This window comes from Sceloporus undulatus, chromosome 4 (assembly GCF_019175285.1).
Source record: "Sceloporus undulatus isolate JIND9_A2432 ecotype Alabama chromosome 4, SceUnd_v1.1, whole genome shotgun sequence".
Taxonomy (NCBI): Eukaryota; Metazoa; Chordata; class Lepidosauria; order Squamata; family Phrynosomatidae; genus Sceloporus; species Sceloporus undulatus.
In genome coordinates this window covers 153482243-153506278 of record NC_056525.1, presented here as the reverse complement: position 1 = coordinate 153506278, position 24036 = coordinate 153482243, and the positions used below count along the sequence as shown (strand labels likewise).

At 38.9% G+C, this 24036-nt stretch overlaps 1 protein-coding gene across 1 annotated transcript in view; it reads left to right on the top strand.

Moving 5' to 3' along the window:
- Positions 1-24036, top strand: part of MYO10 (myosin X) — a 198364-nt gene that overhangs the window by 103157 nt on the left and 71171 nt on the right. The window contains exons 5-18 of the mRNA XM_042464399.1: positions 174-308; positions 1951-2075; positions 3247-3260; positions 3366-3450; positions 4471-4574; positions 6311-6440; positions 6993-7111; positions 8293-8439; positions 8540-8640; positions 9503-9569; positions 11407-11422; positions 13132-13213; positions 15437-15545; positions 16097-16177. Of these exons, the coding sequence (XP_042320333.1) occupies positions 174-308; positions 1951-2075; positions 3247-3260; positions 3366-3450; positions 4471-4574; positions 6311-6440; positions 6993-7111; positions 8293-8439; positions 8540-8640; positions 9503-9569; positions 11407-11422; positions 13132-13213; positions 15437-15545; positions 16097-16177 (1315 nt within the window). The remainder of the gene's footprint in view (positions 1-173; positions 309-1950; positions 2076-3246; positions 3261-3365; positions 3451-4470; positions 4575-6310; positions 6441-6992; positions 7112-8292; positions 8440-8539; positions 8641-9502; positions 9570-11406; positions 11423-13131; positions 13214-15436; positions 15546-16096; positions 16178-24036) is intronic.

The following is a 24036-nucleotide window of genomic DNA, read 5'->3' as shown; positions in this document are numbered from 1 at the left end:
TGCCTGACCCTTACCCTGCCATCTTTAAAGCAATACACATAATATATTGCACTGCAGCTGCCAGTCACAGACCAAACAACTTTTTCAGTAGAATCATTTGCCAGTCTCTGGTAAGTTGTCATGATTTTGACATGGGTTTTTCATAGAAGTCTTATTGTGCTTTTGTTTTCTAGTGGTGAAAGTGGTGCTGGTAAAACAGAGAGCACTAAGTTGATTCTGAAGTTTTTGTCTGCGGTGAGCCAACATTCACTGGAACTCTCTCGTAAGGAGAAGACCTCTAGTGTTGAACAAGCAATTTTGGAGAGCAGGTATTGTGTTGATCGTGTCACTTTTGTTCCACAGGACTTTGCAGAGGACAAATTAACAATAAGGAAAGCCTGTTGAAGGATTATATGCCAGAACAGATGATTTCCTGCTTAGCTGTTAGAAAACAAAACTGCTACAGTACTTGGAAGCAGCAAATAAACCAAAAGCACTTGCTGTTTTCCAAATTAGACTTTTACCTTTTGAATGAACATCTTTTTTGTTTCCCTCATGTGTATAGTACACAGGTGTAGACCTCTGCACTTGCTAAATATGTAGAACCCAAGACAAGAGGTGTGTTCCTATTTTGTTTTGTTTTATCAAACCCAAACAAGGTCATGAAACAGGATCATCTGACCTTCTTGCAGTGGCATAAAATGTTTGTCTAAATAGTGCCATAGAAATGTAAGGACAAATCTATTGCATCAGACCAAAGGCTTGAGCAGTCCAGTGTCCTGTTTCCACCACGGTTATCTTGATTCCTCTGGGAAGGCCATAAGCAGGACTTAAGAACCGTAACCCTCTCCTGCTGTTGTTTCCCCTGCCACAAGCATCCACAAGGACATTAAGTGATGAGTTATTTCAGTGAAAATGTAAGTATGAATGTAAACATGTGTATGACTCTTCAGATGACTGGACGTAGATATGGCTTCTCGCTGAATATACATTTGTTGGCAAACTGGGGCTTGCCTTTATATGATGTAGGAAATGACTGCAATTATTTGTTGATTTAAAAAACCCTAAGTACTTGCCCTTTACAAACCTACAGGATGGGGACCATTTCAAGAGCCCTGTATTCTTCTTTTGCAGATGTTGTTCTTACATGTATATAATTTATGATTCACTTATTTTACGTTGCCAGGTACATTAAAAATAAATAGGTTTTCTTTTTCTGAAGGAGCTTACACTTTAATTGCAAGTTTCACCAATGAATGAATATGGCAAAAGGAGAGACATGAAAAGTGTTGCAACGGTCACATAGCTGTGGTTAAATGTCTTCACAGCATCTTTGTATGACTTAATAATAACTGGTCTGCACTAATTATAGTTCTTTAACTTTACTGTGGGGGGAGCGAAAAAATATGAATACAAGAGGTTAAAGGGACTGGTAGGCAAATGGATATGAAAAGACAGCATGGTATAGTAATTTCTGGTTTTCAGTGAACCTATTAATGGGTGACAGGGAGGGATGAAATTTCTTTGCTTTACTGCTCAACCCTTTAACTTACATCTACTGTCACCTCTCCATTTTCATGGACTTGGAATCTGCGTCTCTCACCTGTTTGCAGGTGGCAAACGGAGGGGGACAAAATGGGGTGCACACTACCATTCAAGTCAGTGGGGCTTAAATATTGACAATTTTCTGTATTTTGGGGTGGGGGTCCAGAATGGATCCCCCGTGAAAATGGAGGGGCAACTGTAGCTGAAGAGTTGTTTAAGCATAATGTCTCCAGAGACAGTTTTACTATCAGTTCTAAATCTTGATGCAAATGTGCCTTGAGTGCAGTGGAAGACCTCAGGGGAAGTGGACTCTTTACACAGGATGAATTTTAAAATAAATAAATAAATAAATATCCAAGTTCTAATGATGAGGTTTATTGCAATTGCTGTGGCTAATTCATACTTCTGGTGTGTATTTTTCCACAGTCCAATTATGGAAGTTTTTGGCAATGCAAAGACTGTTTACAATAACAACTCAAGTCGCTTTGGGAAATTTATTCGGCTAAACTTTTGTCAGAAAGGCAACATTCAGGGAGGGAAAATAGTAGATTGTATCCTTTGAGTTTTTTGTGATTGCTTTTGTATGACAGTATGATAACTACATGTACTGGTATATAGTGAACAAATGAAACCTTGTCTGCCTTTCGATCAGTATCCAACATCTCTTAAAAACAGTTTGTACACTCAGTAGCATACTTCTTCTATCCTTTTATCATAGATTGTCATAGAATGCTGTTGAGGAAGAATAATTTTTAAGTTAAAAAAAAAATCTACCTGTTGCTTCAACTGAATCCTTGGGGGTAATTCTGTCCAAGCCACCTTTTGACTAGGCCAAAGGGAATGACAGAATATCAGATAAATTCAACATTCAAAATTAGCTGGATTGTCATCTGAATCCACATGTGCATGTTGTGATTAACCAGTGGCAAGGTTACTTCAAGTTGCAGTCAGGAGGAGGAGGAGGAGGAGAAGTAAGAGGCCCCATAGGGCCTGGCTTTAAGTTAGTTAAACATTCTTGATGGCTTTGCCCATCCTACGCTGTGGCTTATTTCTGGTTTGGTAAGCAAAATAAGGAATGAGGCCCTGATCATTATTCATTTAAAACATTTCCCAGTTGGCAAAGCCCAAGGGACATTTTATAAAAAACAAAAACATTCCCCAACATTACAGATTTTGCAATAAATGCAAAAAGCCAAGTATTAAATTGCATTAAATTGAATGGATATTTAGAGCCAGTATAATGACCTGTTTAGTCATCACTAGGCAAGAGGTGCTGTCTTGTCCTTTAGGAATACAAGGATGGCTGCAACTGTTATGGCAGTAGGTAAATTATGTGACTCTCTCTGTGTGGGAGGGAAGGAAGCAGAAGAAAACAGAAACCTCTCTTCCAAATTGTATATGAAAAATGACCAAATGCATCCTGCATATCTAATCATTTTCCTTTAGTTACTGACAGAAATTTCACCAAGATTGTTTTTTATCCAGACATAGAACTGAGCAACGAATAAACAAATTGCCTTTAAAACTGTCACCCAATGACACGATTAAAAATACTTTTTAAAAATACTGATGGACACAGCAGGCTCTGCCACCTTTTATGATATATCTGTAAAACAAAACCTTTACCAAGCAAGTATGTGTACGTAAGGTATTGTGTTCTCCCTCCTCATGCTCAGCAAAACCATTTTATTCCTTGACCCATCTACCTGTTACCTGCAAAAGATTTATTAGAGAAGGTAAGAAAATAGCTGTTTTTTCTTAACCATTTAAAGATAATAGTTTTGCTGAGAATTTCAACTGTATAATGTTTAATATGTCCCTAAACATATTTTCTCTCATAGAATCGAGTAGTAAGGCAAAACCCAGGAGAGAGAAATTATCACATATTCTATGCCCTGCTGGCAGGGATGGAGGGAGAAAAAAGAGGTGAGAGCCTGTCTTCTGACTGAATAATTTTTCACAGTGTCTTTTTGTCAGGTGTTTCCCAAAGATTACTCTTCCTTACATTTGTGGTTGACACCATAAATCTTGCTAAATAAGTAGATAGTATGTGTGTGTGTATGTATGTGTATGTGTGGAGAGCGAGAGAGAAAGAATGAAAGTAAATATAGATACAGTAGTGCAATTATATGTACACACACACACACACACAAGCAGACATATAGAAGTGCTATCTTCCCACATACCAAACAAATCTCCATTTCCCACTGCCTTCTCAGTGCACCTTATTCCATGTTCTGCCATATGTGAGCTGCATTCCATTTGTTTTGGTTTTGATTAAGATAATGCCATGCAGAACAGGTACTAATCTCTGCCCCTCACTCCGGTAAACTCCCTGTTATTACACATAAAACAGAAATATGTGAATAGTGATAGAAAGAAGTAATTTTCAGGGAAAGTGGAAGCAGGATAGGAAATGTCACCAGTCCTTGTGGACAGGGGAACCTGTAAGGAAAGGCATATTAAGGGATATGTGTCAATTCTAGATGATAAAGGCACACAGAAAGCCAGAATGTTCTGTCATACTTGTAACATTCCTTGCCCCTTTTGAAATTTGCTAAGTCAAAGCTCAATCATTTTTGCACAGAATCCTATGAGGTTTCATTTCTTAGGACTTGTGTGGGCATTTCTTGTGTATGATAGAAACATCACTTTTCGATTACTGCTATTGCTTACTGAAATTACTTGTTTGTGTTTGTTAAATTCCTGAGAAAAGACATTAAGAAATGTCAGATAAAATGACAGGTGATAATTTTTTATGTTACTTCTCTTGTGTATCGGAAGTAAATTACCTTTCTGTATTTTATGTATAATAACATGATATAGTTGTTTCTCCTGTTTCTAGAGTGATAATTTTTTATGTTACTTCTCTTGTGTATCGGAAGTAAATTACCTTTCTGTATTTTATGTATAATAACATGATATAGTTGTTTCTCCTGTTTCTAGATGCATTTTACTTATCTGCACCGGAAAACTATCACTACCTGAATCAGTCTGGATGTGTAGCAGACAAGACAATCAATGACAAAGAAACTTTCAAAGAAGTTATTGTGAGTTTAACAAGCCTCTTCTTTACACTTGTCCATAGGCTCCATCCACCTCACAGAATCTGGTGTAGCTCCAGAGCTCGTCTTCCCCTCAGGAATCTCCAGATGGATTGTTAGGTGCTGCTGCTTGGATGCTCTCTGAGTGTCTTTGGAGAACAGCACCCTCTTGTTTGTGCTTCCTTCCACCCAGCAGCTCTCTTAGGAAAAACCTGGTAGAGGGTAGTGTTGAATGCCATTTCTCCAAAGGACTTTCTTTGCCTTGGAGTTCCAGTTATCCAATAGATTCAGATACAAGACAGGGCAGGGAGATTAACAAAGGCATCCGTTTTACCTGAGATGACGTTTCCTGTGGTTCAGTTGCTCTCATTAGTTTTCTTTTCTTTGAATATACAGTATATCTGCAAACAATGTACATAGTAAACAAAGGATGAATTTTCTTTCTTTAGATGTTTCCAGTACTGTTACCACACCTTTTAAATAGATGATATGGTCGCCCTACACTATTTAGCATAAAAATAGAAGTGGACTTGGAGAAACTTCCTTTTTTTTTTTGTTATGGGAGAGCAGTCCATTAAGAGTACCAGAGATATAAAAATGGCCCCTAGACCCACCACGGTTGTCAACCCTTGCTGAAAATTAAGGGTGATCAATTGCATGAAGGGAAAGAACCTAGTTCACCCTAGTTCCCCTCAACATACTGCGCGCATGCACGCACACACGCACACACACACACACACACACCCCAAGATGAAATAACTCCATTTAGTAGTCCCTCTCAAAATGGTGACTGGAAGTAAAGTTGCATCACTTCCTGTTGACATTTTAAGAGAGATTACAAGGAAAGATAGGCATTTTTGAGGGTTGTGGGGTTAATGGGTTTGGGTGGGTTTCTGGCAAAACATTACAGTGAACCTTTGTTAAACCTTGCTGGGGTTTAGTTCCAGGACCCACGTGGATATCAAAATCTGTGGATCCTCAAGTCCCACTAAAAACAGTGGCATAGTTTACTGGTGTCCTATATATAAAATGGCAAAATCAAGGTTTACTTTTTGGAATTTTTTTCAAGAATGTTTTCAAGCTGGGGATGCTTGAATTCATGAATGAAAAATCTGTAGATATGGAGGTACAACTGTATATGCAAATCACATTGGGAGGCTTTAGGGTACAAGATGGAAGGCATCAGGGACTGCAAAAGTGGGGTTTAGGAGCTGCATGCAGCCCATAGTCCACAGTTCGCCCACCCCTGCTATGGATAGACTCTGTGGCATCAGCAATATTGAGATCTAGTTTACACACTCATAACCATTTGGTATAAACTGTCTTCCAAATATTTATTTTATTAATTTAAATCTCCTTCCCATGGCCTCCTCCCAGTATCAGTGCAGGAAAAGGAACAGGGCTATAGACCTCTGATTCCATGCCAGCTCTTAAAGACTGCATCCCTCTGGTTTACTGTGTCTTGTGAATTTTGTGAAATTGAAAAACAAGGAAGATACCCATCTGTATTCCCATTATATGTACCAATCTATACAAATTGCCACTGGGATTGTAGGTATTATTTCTGACTGTATCCCCAGTTTGAGGTTTAGACACAATGTTTCTTTGTGGAAACAAGAAACCTGGGGAAATATGGAGCTGCTTGTATAGACAGAAGAAAAAAAACAACTAATATTCGACTTCACAAAAAAGATATTGTGTCAAACACTCGTAGTTCAATCACATTGTGTCTTTTCTACTAGACGGCTATGGAAGTGATGCAGTTCACCACTGAGGAGGTGCGAGATGTTCTTCGACTTCTTGCTGGCATTTTGCATCTTGGCAACATTGAATTTATAACTGCTGGTGGAGCACAGGTGTCATTCAAAACAGGTGAGAGAGCTGGCTGCTCATGTGTATCATTTTATTTATCTCCTGCCTCTCTAGTTCAAACACAACACTAGTGAAATTTTGCTAAATAAGTTTAAAACCATCAAATCAGCTCTTTTTCACACACCCAAATTCAATTTTTCATAATTTACACTGATTCCCTTTGAAAACATACTAAACTTGACAGCAGTAGGGGGTGAGAAATGCATTCAGCTAAAGAGAAATAGACTTTGTGAACAATAAATTGATGCTGAGGTTATCTATCGGAGCCAGCATGGTGTAGTAGTTTGAGCATTGGACAATGACTCTGGAGACCAGGCCTCAAATCCCCATGTGGGCATGGAAAGCCACTGGGTGTTTTAATTGTATTGTTTTTTAATGTTGTGAATCACCCTAAGTCTCAGTTTTGGAAAAGAGTGGGAAATAAATAAATAAAATCACTTGCTTTTTCCTCCATAGATGGCCTTAGGTTTCAGTTGTCATCCCACGTGCTACTGCTCTGCTTGCCAGTATCAGCTTCTAATCATTTCTTTTATTTATTATCCTTGTTGCTAGCTCTGGGTAGATCCGCAGAGTTACTTGGGCTGGACTCAACACGACTAACTGAAGCATTAACACAGAGATCAATGATACTCAGGGGAGAAGAAATTTTAACACCTCTCAATGTACAGCAGGTAAATTCAAATTACTCTGGAATGTTTAAAATATATTTAGTTATCTGTGAAATTACTGATTTCTGTTGTGTAAGCATATTTGGCTTCTTGACTATGCTACAGATTTTTGTTTACATGCAGTGGGAGACCAAACATGACTGAAGAAGGCCATGCCTTTCATTTTCATGCTAGGGTTGTAAGGCTTGCTCATTGCGCCCTGGAAACAACATTACTGTGGGCCGTACAGACAGGCCAAAATAAAGCTGCTCCGGGTCACTTTGGAGGTATGCTGTTTAAATGATGCATGCGTCCTAAGAGGCCAGAAGTCACGCCAAAGTCACTTTCCAGTCCTAAGGACTGGACCACAGCTTTATTTTGAGCTGTCTGTATGGGCCCAAAGAGACAAAGTGATATGCAGTGAAACCTTTTCCCATGACAGGTACATCACTTTGGTGTGGTTCATCCTATTGATGGGTGCTTCTCTAGCATGATAATAAAACAAACCAAATGACAGTAATTTAGAACATAAACTCAGGTGCTTGAATTGTAAAGAAGCCTAAGATAAATCATTAATCACTGTTGAGGTGTTAAGCTGGTGACCAAAATAGTAGAGATGCATGTACATCTGTATCCTCATGGGAAAATGGAAAATTTGTCTTCATTGGGACAGTACTGGTTTCCATGTGGAGAAACAAGTGAGCATCTTCTTTTGAAGGAAATGAGGAATTGTTGGGGGTTAAAAAATACAAGTCACTGCTCAAGTGGTTGTTCAGAGATTTATTATCATTTATGAAGTGGTTCCAAACTGATTATGTTCACCAGAACTCCTCTTCCACAGAGTTTCCAGAAAAACCTTTCCTATTATCTGTCTTGTTTGTCTTTTGACTTTTTAGTGCATCAGTATCTATCAGAATTCTGATCTACATCTAAAACTTTTTTGCGGTATAGGATACTTCCAAATATTTAAAATATTTGGATAATGTTCAAATATTTGCTCTGGTTATAAAATAAAGGTAGAAAATACATATATTTCCTAACACTTTTATTGAGCAGACGTTTGGAAGGGCAGGAAAACCTGTTAATTCATCAGTGTACATTTATATATTATTATACCTTGTTAAGTCTATGTGCCATGTGCTTTGAGCTGTTCTGTAGGAAGGTCATCATGACAAAAATGTATTTCCTGATTTACCTCTCACCAGGCAATAGACAGCAGAGATTCAGTAGCTATGGCACTTTATTCCCAGTGCTTTGCCTGGGTTATTAAAAAAATCAACAGCAGAATAAAAGGCAAAGATGATTTCAAGTCCATTGGAATCTTAGACATCTTTGGATTTGAGAATTTTGAGGTATGTTCCAAACATTTTTAACCTGCTTTTTCTTGCATATTTTGACTCAGATTGTCCCTTGCTGAGGGTATTATTTGTTTTATGGCTTGTCTTTTTCCAGGTTAATCGTTTTGAGCAGTTTAATATTAACTATGCAAATGAAAAACTTCAGGAGTATTTCAACAAGCACATTTTTTCATTAGAGCAATTGGAATATAGCCGGTAAGAATTACAAGGGGTGTGTGTGTGTGTGTGTGTGTGTGTGTGTGTGTGTGTGTTTCCGGCCATAGTCTTAGAAGTGGTTTTTTTTGGGGGGGGGGTATTTTGGTGCTCTGCTCCCTTAACACATTGTAGATCATCAAGTTCCATCACACTATTATTGTAAATCCCTAGATTTATCTCTAATTTCACTCAGGTAGATAGTCGTACTTATGCAGATCACAACTTTTTTATACAGGGGTACCCCGGGTTACGAATTTAATTCGTTCCGCCGCCGCGTTCGTAACCCGAAAAGCTTTCGCAAGCCGAAAACCCATAGGCGCTAATGGGAAAAAGCCGCGATTTGGTGCGAAAAAGCGCCGAAAAGCACCAAAATTTCTTTCGTAACCCGAAATAACCTTCGTAACCCGGAACAGTTTTTTTCAATTGATTTTTTTCGTAACCCGGAAATTTCGTAAGGCGGCGCATTCGTATCCCGGGGTACCACTGTACTGTCATTTATTCTTTGTAGCCTCTGTGACTCACATATATGGGTCACTGTGTGCCTGCACAGAGATCTGTGGAAGCTTCCATAGTGGTGTTTTGGCAATAATCCTGTCCCCTTGTCTGCATGCATATGAGCTGTGCATTCCCAATGAAATCTAGTTCCTTTTTGTCTGTCATTGTGATAGATCATTGGGAAGTCTCAGTGCTTTGGCTTATTGTGGTCAATTATTTCTTATGCATAGTTACTAGAGCCAGTTCATCAACTGGTGACTGGACTTATGTGATGAGAAGAAACAAGGATATTTCCTTCAGTATCCCTAAAGAGCAGAGTAAAAATTCTTCCTTTTTGTAACCATAATCTCTTTCTTTGTTCTGCTAGAGAAGGACTCCTATGGGAAGACATTGACTGGACAGATAATGGAGAGTGCTTGGATCTTATTGAAAAGGTAAATACACATTGTACTGTGTAGTGCAGATATTTATCTACAGTGATTTTATTGTTAATGGCATAAAGAGGATTTTTTGCTCAGAAACAATCTGAGAATTTGAGATAATGATGACAATAGAATGGAGGATGAGAAAGTTGTATATATAATAAAGAGTTATGAAATCAGAAATATTGCCATACATGAATACAAAAAGTTGATCTGTTAATATGCTTGTTTTAAACATCACCAATGTGATGCATCTCTTAGGACTGTAATATTTTAACAAATGAAAGCATTTCTATTCTTCTGTTTACTGTAATGTAGCACAAAATTGTCTGAACAATAACAGTCATGCAGCAGTCACAGCTAAGAATGTGTGTTCCATTTATATTCATATAAACCTCTTAAAATAAGAGAATCATAGAGTTAGAGAGGGATTGGAGGAACATCGTGTCGGCAGCTTCCGCTGTATAGGATCTATAGCTAAAGACGTCTGAAAGATTGCCATCCAGTCTCTGTTTAAAGACGTCAAATGAAGGAGAAGCCAGCCACCTTCCAAAGAGTCCCTTCAACTGCTTACACCTCGTACTGCTGTCATGAAGTTCTCTTGAACTTCCGTCCGTGCAACCTTAATCAGTTTAGTTTTGTGTCCTTTCTCTCTAACGACAAAAAAGTAATCTTGCTCCATCAGTCCCTTCAGAGATTTAAAGCTACGCTATCACGGCATCAGTTTGTTTTTTATCATCATTGTATGGGGTTCATCGCATTATGAACTGCGTCTGAGTTAAAACTTGACTTTCCTTTCTTCTAATGCTTACCTTAAGAGTTTTCTTTTTTTTAACTATATTTGAATTTAAGTACATTTTGGTTAATTTTAATTCTGGAATGTAAGTTCGTATGAATACTGGAAGTTTTCCCTCATCGCATCGCTAGCAACACTGGAAATAACAATTGTCTCCTACGGTGCCTCTCTATTCTTGGGAGAACACCTTGTATCGTACGGGAGACATATAGAGGCAACCTAATTTGGAGAAGTCATGAGTCGAGAGCAGTGTCCCCAAATTGAGCCTTTAAAGATTTTGGACTTCAGCTCCCAGAAGCCTTAGCCGTTGGCCAGAGTCTGGGATTCTAGGGAGTTGAGTACAAATCCCTTAAAGAGCGTTGGGGGTCCACTGGTCTAGAGTTTATCACATTATTGGCAGAGGTACTGCTGCTGCAATAGTAGCATTTTAATCCAACTCCTCACGATTATCATAATAATTTCAGATATGAGGTGCCGTGCACAATTTGTGACTTGACATTAGATGTGCTTGGAATTCCCTATACCTTCACTGGCTACTCAGACAGAGGAAAACTGCGGAGCATAATATCAGTTCAGTTCTGTTGTAGATCAGTAAGACATCACAGGAAGAACACAATGGATGAATTTTGTTCTAAATATTAGCTCTACATTTTCTATAGCATTTGGCTCGGACACGCAAGGTTCAAAAAGACATTGGCAGAAATAATCCCAGTTTAAGACCATTTTCACTGCCATGGCTTCAAACTAGGGAATCCTGGGAATTACAGTTTGTGAGTCATTGAGCCTTTCTCTATCAGAAGAGCTCTGGTGCCCAATAGACTACAGTGCCCCAGGATTCCCCTAACCGCAGCCAGGGCATTAAAACAACTCAAACTGGATTATGTCTCAACGATGTATTTTGGCCTCTGAAGCCCATATTATCAATCCATTTATGTGAAGGCAGCTCCACTGAGATACTCCGCTTGCTGGTTTCAAAAAAGAATTATTTAAAAAAAAAAAAAAAGATAACTGTTGGACAACCTTAACATGTTATCGTGTGTCTTAATTGTTTAGAAACTTGGTTTATTAAGCACTTAAATACAATCAATGAAGAAAGAGCCATTTCCCCCTCAAGCTTACAGACAGCATATTGTTGGCAAGTTACACATCCACATGCATGTAAGTAATGTACTGGCATATGGTTATAGAGTAAGACTCTTGGGGATGGAGAGAATTTTCATTTAGTTAAAATGTTTACATGGACCGCATAATTCACCATCTCCCATACTGCAGATTGCTGTGTCTGTCCAGGCTGACAGTTCTTCCGACTGCTGCAATAAACAGTTCAGAAGAAACAATGTGTATATTAACGTAAATTTTATAAAAGACCTTTTTTAGGGAACGTTGTCTACACAAATGCATATTAGAGGACGGTGCCAGAATAAAATAAATGGTAATTTTCTTCTGGTTTAAAAATTGATTGCCCCAAAATGTAGAATCTGACCGGTAACAGACTTAGAATATGTCATACCAATCTGACATGGACTGAAATATGCTGATTTGATATTCCTAGCCGTACTTAATTACTTTCCCTATACCTGAAATGTCCTATTCAGCTTGTTTGTTGTACCTTGAAGATTTGTAATTTCATCCAGGCAGGTAGCGCTGTATCAATGCATATAAGAGATTATTTCATATTACATATCTTGTTACTGTAGTCTGTTCTTACTACTGTTCATCATTCCTTGTCTCCATAATTTGTAGAAAACGTCTACAGACTCCGCTGGTGCCACTCTTTTTTCTTTTTAATATTAAGTATTTTATTTTTTTGTACAACACACAAAACAAACAATTCATACATAAGTAACAAATACTCTTGGAGGACTCTTGTATGTAAACTTGCACAAATAGCTAATCTTTTGGTGGGGTGATAGCAGTAACAAAGTCCTAAAGACATCACTTAGATTCGCTGTTGATTGAAGTTGGGATCAAAGTATCTTTTTCAAATAATACGCGTGATGAGTAGGGAACGACACCATAGCAAATGAGTTGGTGTTGATGTAATCTAAAAAATTGACCACATCCCCCCAAAAGGTGTGAAGTTTCACTAGTGGCCTATCTTAGGCTGATGAGAAGATGACAACCCTTGCCAGAGAGCTCTCATTTTGCTAGCGTAGCCTTTAAGAACTCAGCTTCTGCTGCTTTATGGAAACCCTTTAGGACTTTTAAGAAGGGATTGCTCATAAACTTTAGAAAAATCTTGTGAGTTAAAAATCCTGGGACCTGCATGTGGGCGGATCTTCTTTATGTGGAGAGAATATATACACAAAGAATTAATATATGAAATTTCTGTTTCTGCATTAAGGGATTAATTATCCAAAGTATTTCAAAGCAATGCCTAGAGGCCAGGCTTTTGTAGAAGCTGATTTTTCAGCAATTTCTCACTCACACCAGCATTAAAAGACGATTTCATATTGTACCTAAACAGATTTATATTTCTTTGTGTTTCCATTTGTAAACAGACAATCCTTTTTATGTGAAACCTAGAGTTGCAGTCCACAACTTGGAGTGAAACACTAATGCGTGGAGGGAAATTTTTGTTTTTTATACATACTGAAATTCATCCCAGTGTGGTAAGTAGAATTTTTCCATTTTGCCCTGCAGACACTTGCAAAATAACCATAAAAGCTCAGTTTCCTTCTCTTTTCTTTATCAATAGTGGCAATGTGAGCTGTTTTTTTTATACATAAAGGGGGCTTTTTTAAACACCCAGGTCTGTTTGTTCCTCTTTTCAAATAGGTTCCAATATGATGTCAGAGGAATCTGGAGAAAAACAGGGACTGTTCAGGATGATCCTCCTTAAAACCGCTACGGAAAGCAGGTATGTCAATATTCATCCAGGGGTCTTGTTCTTGAAAGATGGCAAAAATAGCAAGTTGCAGAAAAATGTAAGCCTAGTATGCAAGTGCAATCTTAGTGTGCGCTGCTCTAAACAAAATCTACCTCCATTATTAGAAGTTATATATATTGGAAATACTGTATTTACTATGAAGCACCACAGGATTTAATGGGTTTATGATTCTGTGTAGTTTGGGTCTCCATTTGTGCTTTACATAGAGGGCCAGTTTTCCTGCCCTAAACCTTGAAATGAAGATATGCTCTATGACTAGTATCTATCCATTTGTGCTAATAATTGTGCTGAAAATCAATAAAGATATTCTTCATGAACAACAAGCCCTTTTAAAGTGAATCCCAATGCCCTGTGAGTCCACATGCTGGGATGTGCCTGGACAAGTAAAGAGACAAGTAATTTTTCCTTGTTAGTGTAGCTTAGGGAGCCACAGACAGACTGCCTAATTTGTGAGGTGAGCAAGTTTTAAGACAACCAGTTATCACCTGCTGAAATTAGTTCAAATAAATTGTGGACATAGAGGGAGCTGATAACAAGATACTTCTCTTCAGGAAGTGGGTAAAATTTACATATCTACATTTTTCCCACACTACTTTGGTAAAAACCACTTGAGCTAGAATCTGAATATCTTACATTCCAGCACAGAGAGTTTTTAGCAGAAACAATCAGTACTACTCAAGTATTGTTACCATTTTTTTGCAGATGAAAAAAATTGAGCTGCTTAGGGAAATCTCCAGAGCATGCCAATATTGTGGTTTGTATCTACATAAATAACACAGAGGAAATGCCAACAATTAGATTGGGGCAGATGCATGGAGCACTACTAAATTTTTCCTAATATGGCACTGTTGAATTTTCAGTTCTTCTGCCCAAACAAAAAAGTTTTCCAGGGAAAGGCAAATGCCAGTTTAAAGAAACATCACATGACGCTTGCTTAATTTGTAAAAGAAAGAGAATGGTGGCAAAGAGACAGGTTTTCATTGTGGACCAAATATGGCATAGGATCTTCCACAAAAGAAAAAACATCATCATGGACTATTCAAAGGAATAATGTGTTTGTACAAACAGAGCCATACTTTTTGGCTGTGGTTGCTAATCAACATACCACAGTAGCAGTATTGAAAATTAAGTTTCACATTCCAAGCTTTGTTGTAGGAGGTATGTTCAACATCAGCCCCTAACGGGGATGAACTCTGTAAAATTAAAGTGGATGACTTTGCTGTTTGTCAGGGGCCCATTTAATCTCCCTAACCATCAATCTCCGCATCTCTCCAAACTGCTGCACACAGCTGAAATGGAGTGACAGAAAACAAACCCCACACTTACCCTTTCACACATGGCAAGCAAAAAAACGCTCACTGGATGATCTATGTTTTCTGAAAATTTCAACCATTTTCCTTGCATTTTTAAAAGTTTTAAAACAAGATGTCTGCTTCCCATGTGCACTGTTTCAATATTTTTATTTATTTATTTATCGTTTTTATGCTGCCTTTCTCCCAAAAAGGGACCCAAGGTGGCTCACAAGATAAGAACACTTTTAAAACTTCACAAAATTATTTTTAAAACATATAAAAGTTAAAAACATAGCTTAGACACACACCCCATATAAAAGCCACTCTGTCATAATTTTTAAAAGCCCGTCTGAATAAAACCATTTTTACTTGCCATCAAAAGGCCAGCAGGAAGGGGACCAGCCTAGCCTTCCATGGAGGGGGCACTGAGAAGGGTCTCTCTCATGTCCTCACAAGGCAAGCCTGCGATGGTGTCAGGACCAAGAGATTGCCTTCCCCTGAATACCTTAGTTTTCTGGCAGGTTTATATGGGGAGATGCAGTGTCTCAAATAGTCTGGACCTAAACCATGTAGGGCCTTCTAGGTCAAGACCAGCACTTTGAATTGTGCCCAGAAAAGAACTGATAACCAGTGAAGCTGTTTCAACAAGGGAGTTATATGCTGCAAAAAGAGCAGGTGGGCCACATGTTCTCAACCAGTCCTCTAACATTTATATTTGGAAGATAATTTTCTAATGTACTGACAAATTTAAATTGCATCTAAAAGAAAAACTTGTGTTTCTCCAGTGGGACATATTAAGAAATTAGAGCCCCATTTCTAAATTGAGGGGGATTTTCAGGTTAGGGTCTATGGTAGATCCTTTACATTTAAATTAATTTAACTCTCCCATTTACCATTTCAGCCTTGATTTCATATATGACCTCTTTGAACATGTTTCAAGCCGCAGCAATCAAGACACTTTGAAATGTGGGAGTAAACATCGAAAACCCACTGTCAGTTTACAATTCAAGGTTAGTTGCTTCACTTGCTGAGCTTTCCTAGCCATTGTGTTTGGAGGGAGGGAGGGAGTGATTGATACCTTAGATCCTGTATGAGATTTTCAACTATTGAGATAACTCTTTCAGAAAAATAATGTAGGGCTTTTATAAAGTTAATTTTGTCCCTCTGAAAATGAATGTTCAGTTGTTTCTGACCCTTCCATGTGGTATGTTGCCTGATGACTTGTGGCAACCCCATTAAATTTATAGGGTTTTCTTAGGCCAAGAATATTCAGAAGTGGTTTTGCCAGTTCCTTCCTCTGAAACATAGCCTACGGCACCTGGTATTAATTGCTGGTCTCCCATCCAAGTACTAACCAGAGCTGATCTGGCTTAGCCTCCAAGATCAGACTGGATCTGGTGCCTTTTGGGTAGCTCATCAAAAAATGCCATTGATGTAATTTGCAGACCAGGCCACTAGATGCTGCTGTAGTAACTGGTACTAGCAGCTTACTGAGAAAAGTTTGAATTACAAGTTTAATTTGGTTTCCTCCCCACCCCTCCACTTTGTTTTTTTGTTCCAGGATTCACTGCATTCCTTAATGGCAACACTAAGCACATCTAACCCTTTCTTTGTTCGCTGCATCAAGCCCAACATGCACAAGGTAAGATTTAAGATTGTATTTGCCTGGGATTTTTGCCATCCATTTAGGAATTGATCAGTTACCTATATGTGAAGTGTCTTTCATGTTTATCATTGTTGCTGGAAACAATGATAGAACAGTTCTTTGGAATCCTAAATCGCTTTACAGGATGGCAAGTTTCAGTCCTCCACCTCCCTGAAATCTTTCATTGTTGGTGGCTTCACACTTGTGAGTTCTATAAAGACTGTAAACTTTTAATAAAAAAGTTTAAGTGGCAGACCAAAGAATTTTGAAATCTCTACTTACATAGAGAGCAAACACAGTGTTTTTGCTTGCAGTTTGTTGTTATTTATATCTCACCTTTTCTTCAGTTTGGGATTCAAGTTTGTTGGTTTTGAGAGGCAGGTCACATAGGCTGGAATCCTAAACAGCACTTGCCAGATACTTTGATGTATGATGCTGACATGTTTTCCCCATTCCATATACAGAAACCATTCAAGTCAATACTTTTAGTACTGATAAAGATGCCTCTACATTGCAGAAATAATGCAGTTTGACACCACTTTAACTGCCATGGCTTAATGCTATGCAGTTCTGGGATTTGTAGTTTTGTGAGATATTTAGCCTTTTCTGTAAGGTTCCACGGAGTTCTGGTTCCACAAGAAACTATACATCCCAGAATTCTATAGCATTGAGCCATAACAGTTAAAGCAGTGTCAAACTGGATTATTTCTGCGATGCAGATGGAGCCAAAGAGATAATGTTCTGTATCACACCTGAGGGCCTCAGGATGCTTTGGAAAGTGCAAGGCAGGCCGTGTGGCTCATAGAGCTCTGTCCTGCCAAAAGAGAAGAATTGCTGAGGGACTCAGGTGGAAGAAGTGGGAGCTCTTGGTGGCTGCTTGAGGCAGATGCATTTTCTGCCTAATAGTAGAGCTGACCATGAACAAGTACATCTCTAATTCGTGGTGCGATCGGGGCGGGGGGGGGGAGGATTATCACACGCCCATGCACTTCTCCCATTCTTCTCCTGTCCGTAAACAGTAATGGACCTATCGTTTGGTATTGACAGAAACTCCCATTAATACCAAATGATGGGTCCATTCCTAATGGACCGAAGAAGAATAGGAGAAGCACACATGATGTGCTCATCTTCCCCCCTCAGTCGCAGAATTAACACGATTTAATGACAGGAAGAGGACACTTGCCTCCTACATGTGATAATCTCCATAGACATTAGTTAAAACTACTACTTTTTGATAAGTACTCTTTATTCTGTTAATCATTACTGACTTCAGTAACATCTAATAAGTGTGCAAAAACCCCAAGAAACATTGGAACTTTATTTGAAATTCACTGGTTTAATTATAATCCAGTACACTTATTTCTGACTGAATTTATTTTTATTTTATGCATAAAGCGTAAATTTAGTCTCTGTCCTGTGATTACACTCTGTTGATACTGGTCACTAAAATTCAAGGAAGCAGTTCTAAAATGTGTGGGTTTCAAAGACATGACAGAGATAAAACTGAAATTCAGTGACCCTTCATTTCACAAAGTCAGTAACTTTCAAAGTTGGACAGAATGGTTTGTTTCATTTCAGCTGGGATATATTTATTGAAATCAAGAGGTAAACCCTGTGAGGATACTGGCTCATTTCCCCAAAAAAGTCATAGGAATTGTAGGGGAAAGAGAAGGGGGTTATTTTTTCAGATTCTGAGTGGAAACAGATTGGAGCTCTTGCTGTAGATGATTCTTTCTCAATTAGAGCAAAGTTGCTGAGGTATCCTATTTCTTACTGTGGAGCACATATGTGTGCGTACCTTATTTGTCTGCTGTTGAATCTGCAGTTGCCACAAGCATTTCAACTTTTATTTTAAAAAAGAAAAATTAACACATATGTTTAGGTACTGCAAAAAAAAAAAAAAAGGAGGCTTTCAGGAGACTATAGGATAAATCTAGTTCTTCTTCATGGTCTCTGTGAATCACACAAATGGGTTATTCTATTCTACCTTCTGGCCTGCAAAATGGTTCCTGAATACATTTTATGCCCATAAAAACATAAATTTAAAAATTCAAGGAGACTGTTGTATGGTAAAAATATATGTATTAGTAGAGATAACAAGAACACACTCCAATAGCAGAAAGATAACAAATTAAATGGAAACAAACAAAATATTCAGTATTTGCTGGAACGCTTTGTGAGAAGGAAACATATTACATGTTATATTTCCTTATTCTTGCAAAGGCTACCCTGCACACCCTGCATGTCAAATGCAAATGAGCCCTTACAAAGTTATATTGACAAACTGACCCTAAAATTGTCTTTAACTAATTTAACTGAGAGCCCAAACAGAAGGATCAAAATAAAGCTGCTTCGAGTCACTTTGAAGGTAATTGCTGTTTAAATGATGCATGCGTCTTAAGAGGCCAGAAGCCATGCCAAAGCCACGCCCAGTCCCAAGACTGGAGCGTAGCTTTGGTACAGCTTCTGGCATCTTAGGACGCAATTGCCTTCCCCTGTGGCTGAGAGCGTGTCACTTCCCAAGGTCCACCAGTGTCATGGCCAAGCAGGAATCGACCCTGGTCTCCAGAGTTATAGCCCAGCACTCACACCACTATGCCAAACTGACAACAAATTAACACATACTAACAGCAAATTTTAAAGGACACATCAAACACTTTTCTAAAATGTAGACAATGTAGAGAGAAGCACTTAAAAACACAGACTTCCCTTTTTAAATGGCGTAACAGTTGAAGTGTGTTCTTGAGTAGGCCACCATTGACTTCTGTGTGACAGCGGATGAATGAGCAGGGCTTATGAACATATGGTCTATTTTACAATTCTAACACACAGCAGAGAGAGGAGGTAGAAACCTGAGGCTCTTTCCTGCTTTCTGGCACATATGCGTTCAGCTGTGAACCACCCCAAAAGGTAGATATAACACATGCTTCTTTGTGTATCTGTTTGTACCAGTTCAGGCTGTCTTGGCTATAGGAGAAGCTGTCCCAGCGTGCATGGTTTGGCAGGGACTTGGTGACAGGTGCAAGGTTTAATTGGAAGGGAGTCATGGTAGAATGAGCAATTCATATGAGCTGCTCTCATACTCAAGAGAAAATATGGCTGTAGCTAGATTAAGAATGAAGTAGTTTTGGGTACAGGTTTGATTGAAACTGTCAGATTTGAATCTAGATGTTATGATTCCTTTTCAGAATGGGGAGAATGTTGTGTGTCTGGGTCTACAAGAATGTGGGGAGTGGAAAACCTGAGCAATTGTCTAGACAGGCCTTAGTGGTGACATTGCTGCCCTTGTCCTGTGTAACCAGCAAATCAAGTGTAACTAATGCCTAGACCCTGCCCTTCAAGAAGTTGCCTGAGTGAGTCCAAAGGTTTTATGAGGAGCCAGATTCTTAAGTACATGGGAGGTCACTCAGGGACAGAAGAAGGAGACAGTACAAGAATCTTGCGCATCTTTCCTCAAAAGAAGCACCTCAAACAGGAATTGTCATCCATTTCCTGACTGCAATCTCCATTTCTATGATACTAAAACAGGAAAGTACAGTCGGCCCTCCGTTTCCATGGACTCCTTATCCACGAATTCAACCATCCACAACTTGAAAATATATATACATTCCAAAAAGCAAACCTTGATTTTGCCATTTTATATAAGTGACACAATTTCACTACACCATTGTATTTGATGGGACTTAAGTATCCACAGATGTTGGTATCTACTTGGAGTACTGGAACCAAACTCCAGCAGATAACAAGGGCCTGTTGTGTCTTCCAGGAAGCTTCCTTTGTGCAGTCAGAATACTTAGATTCGATATAGAGTACCACTGTGTTATACGGATTGTCTCACCTCATAAAAGTAATTGCAGACACAAGTAAAATAACAAAATCAGGCAGGAATCTTGGAGAAAGATGGAATCAGCGCACACAAACAAATCTACATGTTCATCTTGGGTGCTAGGAAGGGGGTATTTTAAAGTGTTTTGAATGGTGGGAAGGGAAGATTTTTTTTTCATTTAAAATGTAGACCTTTTCAGATTTGTTGGGAGGAATGTTGTGGGGTGTCTGTGGGAGTTCAAATGGCCTGGCACCCTCAGAAAGGAATTGGTTGGAGGTTACTGCATGAATAAAAAAGAAGGGAAGAGCAGGAGGATGCCCCCCTCCTCTGATTGTAAAGTAATAGAATCACCAGTTTTGGGGAAATAAACCCAAATCAGGTTTAAGCCATGAAGAAACAAAATGAGCCATGCACTTTTCAAGAAGTGGATATTTTTGGAAGCAGTTGTTTTTAGATCTGGGGAAGAAGGCAAGAGATTGGATGAGACACACTTTTGTAGACTGATGAACAACATATCCTGGAGTGCTTTTCTAAGTGCAATGATCAATTTAGCAAGTGATTTTGCCTTAATTGAACCAATGTTGATATTACATATAACTAAAGGAACTTTAAGTTTAAAAAAAATACCTCAGCAAGACTGGCCCCAATACTACAGCTATTTCCAGCTATTTTGAACTCAGGATCTCTGTAAGAAACCTCAAAGTGAACTTACTTTTCTTGTTTGTTTGTTGTTGATGATGTTGTTAACTTTAAAAGTACTTTAATACAGATTCCTTAAGAAAAGTGGTGTTGCTGTGCAACTGTTCATTACTTCAGAAGTTCATTACACTCCTCAGGAATTAAAATTATTAGAAGAATCATGCTGGTAGCATTTGAAGTCCTGTCTTGACTATTTTGTTCCCATAGTGGCCAACCAAAGAACTATTGGGGAATCCAAAAACAGAACATGAATGCTATAGCACTCTCCCATTCATGTTTCCCAGAAGCTGGCATAAAAAACATGCGGCCTCTTGTACTATGGAGTCATCATGAAATTGAACCCATGAATGAGTTTGTATGTACGGACTGAAGCAAAGGCCAGAGGTCTGAAGCTCATTAGACAGTAAGAAAGCAGGGAGGAAAAGCCTTTCTGTATACAGTGTGCCCTTGCTATTTGCAGAGGATCTGTTCCATCCCCCCCCCCCCACCGATAGCAAAAAATGTGGGACCTTAAGTCCAGTTCTTTTCTATGGGTGTGTGCTTCCACTCGTGCCACCGTGTGCACATTGAAAAAGCCAGGGCTTCCCGTCCGTGGAAGTTCAAACCGTGGATGACAAGCCCACAGTTGGTGCGGGTGCACTGTACACATCTGAGCTAAGCTGTATACACATCTAAGTACTGATATTAGCAGAAGACAGTAGCAGTGTGAATGGCTTCTGAATTGTGTAAATACTAGGAAACTTGTTAGATTTTTATTTCTTAAGTGAAAGCAGGGGTTAAACATTTTATCTTGATTGAAAACATATAACAGGCAAATGCTGCTTGTGTAGCAACTGAGATCTTTTCCCATTGTTTTTCATGATTTGGATCTTGATGCTCAAGGCAAGTAGAAAATAGCCCTATCAAGTCCAAAAATTTATTATTTCTAATTTCATCAGACATTTCAGCTTCATTATATTTTTATCTTGCTATTTCCTCAAAAGATTGTGGGGAAACACCATATATTATATCTAGCAAATGCTCTCGCCCAAAATTTGTCCTCACTGAAACCCTGTGAAGAAGGCTAGGCTAAGAGATTTTGTGTGGCCTGGGTTCACCCAACTTGTCCCATAGCTTTGAGCAGGTATTTGAACCCTGGTCTCTCGACCTCTGCTCCAGTATTCCAGGTTTACATCATGCCTCTCAGTTTGACAGACGCTGTTCACAAAAGTCACTTTAAGATTCCTCCAATTGTTCCACGTTTTTAACAGAAGCTTGTAGGCCAAATACCTGTTGAAGCTATCCATAGCTCAAGAAGTACTCAACAAGGGCCTGTAGTACAATCAGGATGCAACAAAGTGGTAGGAACCAGAGTGATTGGATAAGCTGCCCGTTCCCTTCACCCACTATCTGTCTTCATAGCCATTGTAGTCAGGTAGCATTACTTGGTAGCAAGTTGTCTCAAGGTAAGTGGGGGGAAGTAGCAATTAATGTGGGAAAATAGCTATGAAAAATTATGTAGGGGAAAAGAAAATCTGATAGTAATTTTTCTGGCACTATCGTTTTAGCCCTTGTGGGGAAAAGGACAGAGCACTACTGAGCCTTGGAAAAACCAGATTTAAAACCAAATGCTTGTATGTGCCAGCTGTTGTATTTTCAGTCAAAGTGAGTGTTTTGATGTTTTCTCTATATCCTCCTGCCAGCAAAATTAAGTTGCCCTAGAGTTGTGAAACTGTGGCTTAAATTCTGATCTCCTTTTCCATGTTGACATGGTAACCGCTTGGGAAGATATGCAGGCCCTCAATGAATAGCTTGCTAATGAAGCACAACCAGAGGGCAGCTTATTCTCCTCTGAGCGAAAATATTTAGAGTTCCTAACTCCTCAGCTAGACTTTGTCTCAAGCCATCTTGCTCGCTTTATCTTGTAAAGTCTCTAAAGAATCTATTGGCTTTAAAAACTATTTACATTCTCTGCACTCATAAAGAAAGATTAGCTCTCCTGTACTCTTGGTGAGGGAATATCTAACAGGGACTGCTGCTGAGCCAACTCTGGCTAGGCATGACTTCCTCTGAGTAGCAGCAGGAATGAATTAAAACAAGCATAGCCAAAGATATTGCATGAAAGCCTCAAAAGCAAACTGAAAGGAGCCCTGTTTTGTGTGCAAGTTTTAGTGCCTCTGTGTGCACATATGCTCCATGCGTGCAGCTGCCGCTGTGAAATATGCAGGGCCTTACTGCCGATTAAAAACTAAAAGAGGGAAGAGCTTCAAAAAGGTAAGGCAAATCTAGAAAGATAAATAGATAGCTAGATGTTTTAGATGTTTACACTGAAACCATGGTGAGCAGTTCAGGGAGTTTTCTATCAGTAGGCTTACTTCCAAAGGAAAACATTTGATTGCTAGCCCATAGAGGCCTGGGTATTGAAGCAAATATCTTTCTTGGCAGATTGTTCTTGTGTCCTGGGTTGCATGATGATAGAAGTAGAGGGAAAGTAACCAAAATTCCCAGTGTTCACACCATCATTTGTGTTTTCTGCAAAAACTCTTAGAATGGCTTTATCAGAAAGCAGATGGCACTTTCTTAAATTTTTTCTTCCTTCAATCAAAGCTTGGGAAAGGATTTGTGCTGGGAGGAGAGTCGAAATTATCTCCCATGTTTGCCAGCCTGTGTGTTTGTGTGTGTGTGTGTGTGTGTGTGTGAGAGAGAGAGAGAGAGAGAGAGTGAATAAGTGTACGTACACGCATTTATGTGAATACACACATACACAACACATGCACTTTGTTTGCAGCACATTCTGTATCAAATTTGTAGAGGGGGAGGTCTGAGCGTGAGGATGAAACGTACAGAAGTTGAAAGAGGTTATCTTTTTTCTTATGCAGGCTTCCACAAGTTAAAATGAATTTTGCAGTCCCTCTGGCAAAACCTGATAGTGCACATTTGCTGAGTTGAGATTCTGTTGAGTGGGATTCTCCCACTGGGAGACAGAGTGGTTTGTGTGTAAAAAGAAGAAAGAAAAATAAATAACAAAGATGACTTGTTTGGCCTTACAGAAAGATAGAGGGTGGTTTATGTATTTACTGTATTTTTCAGGTCCAGTTTTAGCATCCTCCACATTCACTTTTGTGGGAGTTAATCAGGACTGCGATTTTTAAAAGACATAAAATGGAGATTAATGCTATCTTTCAAGAATGCTTACCGAAGCAGAAGTTCTAATTCAGTGACAGTTGTTACAGCACAACTGAACCAAAAAAAAAAGTATTTGGAATGCCTGAAGAATTCATATGCTATCTAAAATCACATGGGAGAAAATTATTGAGATCTTGAGTCTCCCCCATCCCCTACTTTTTTTTTT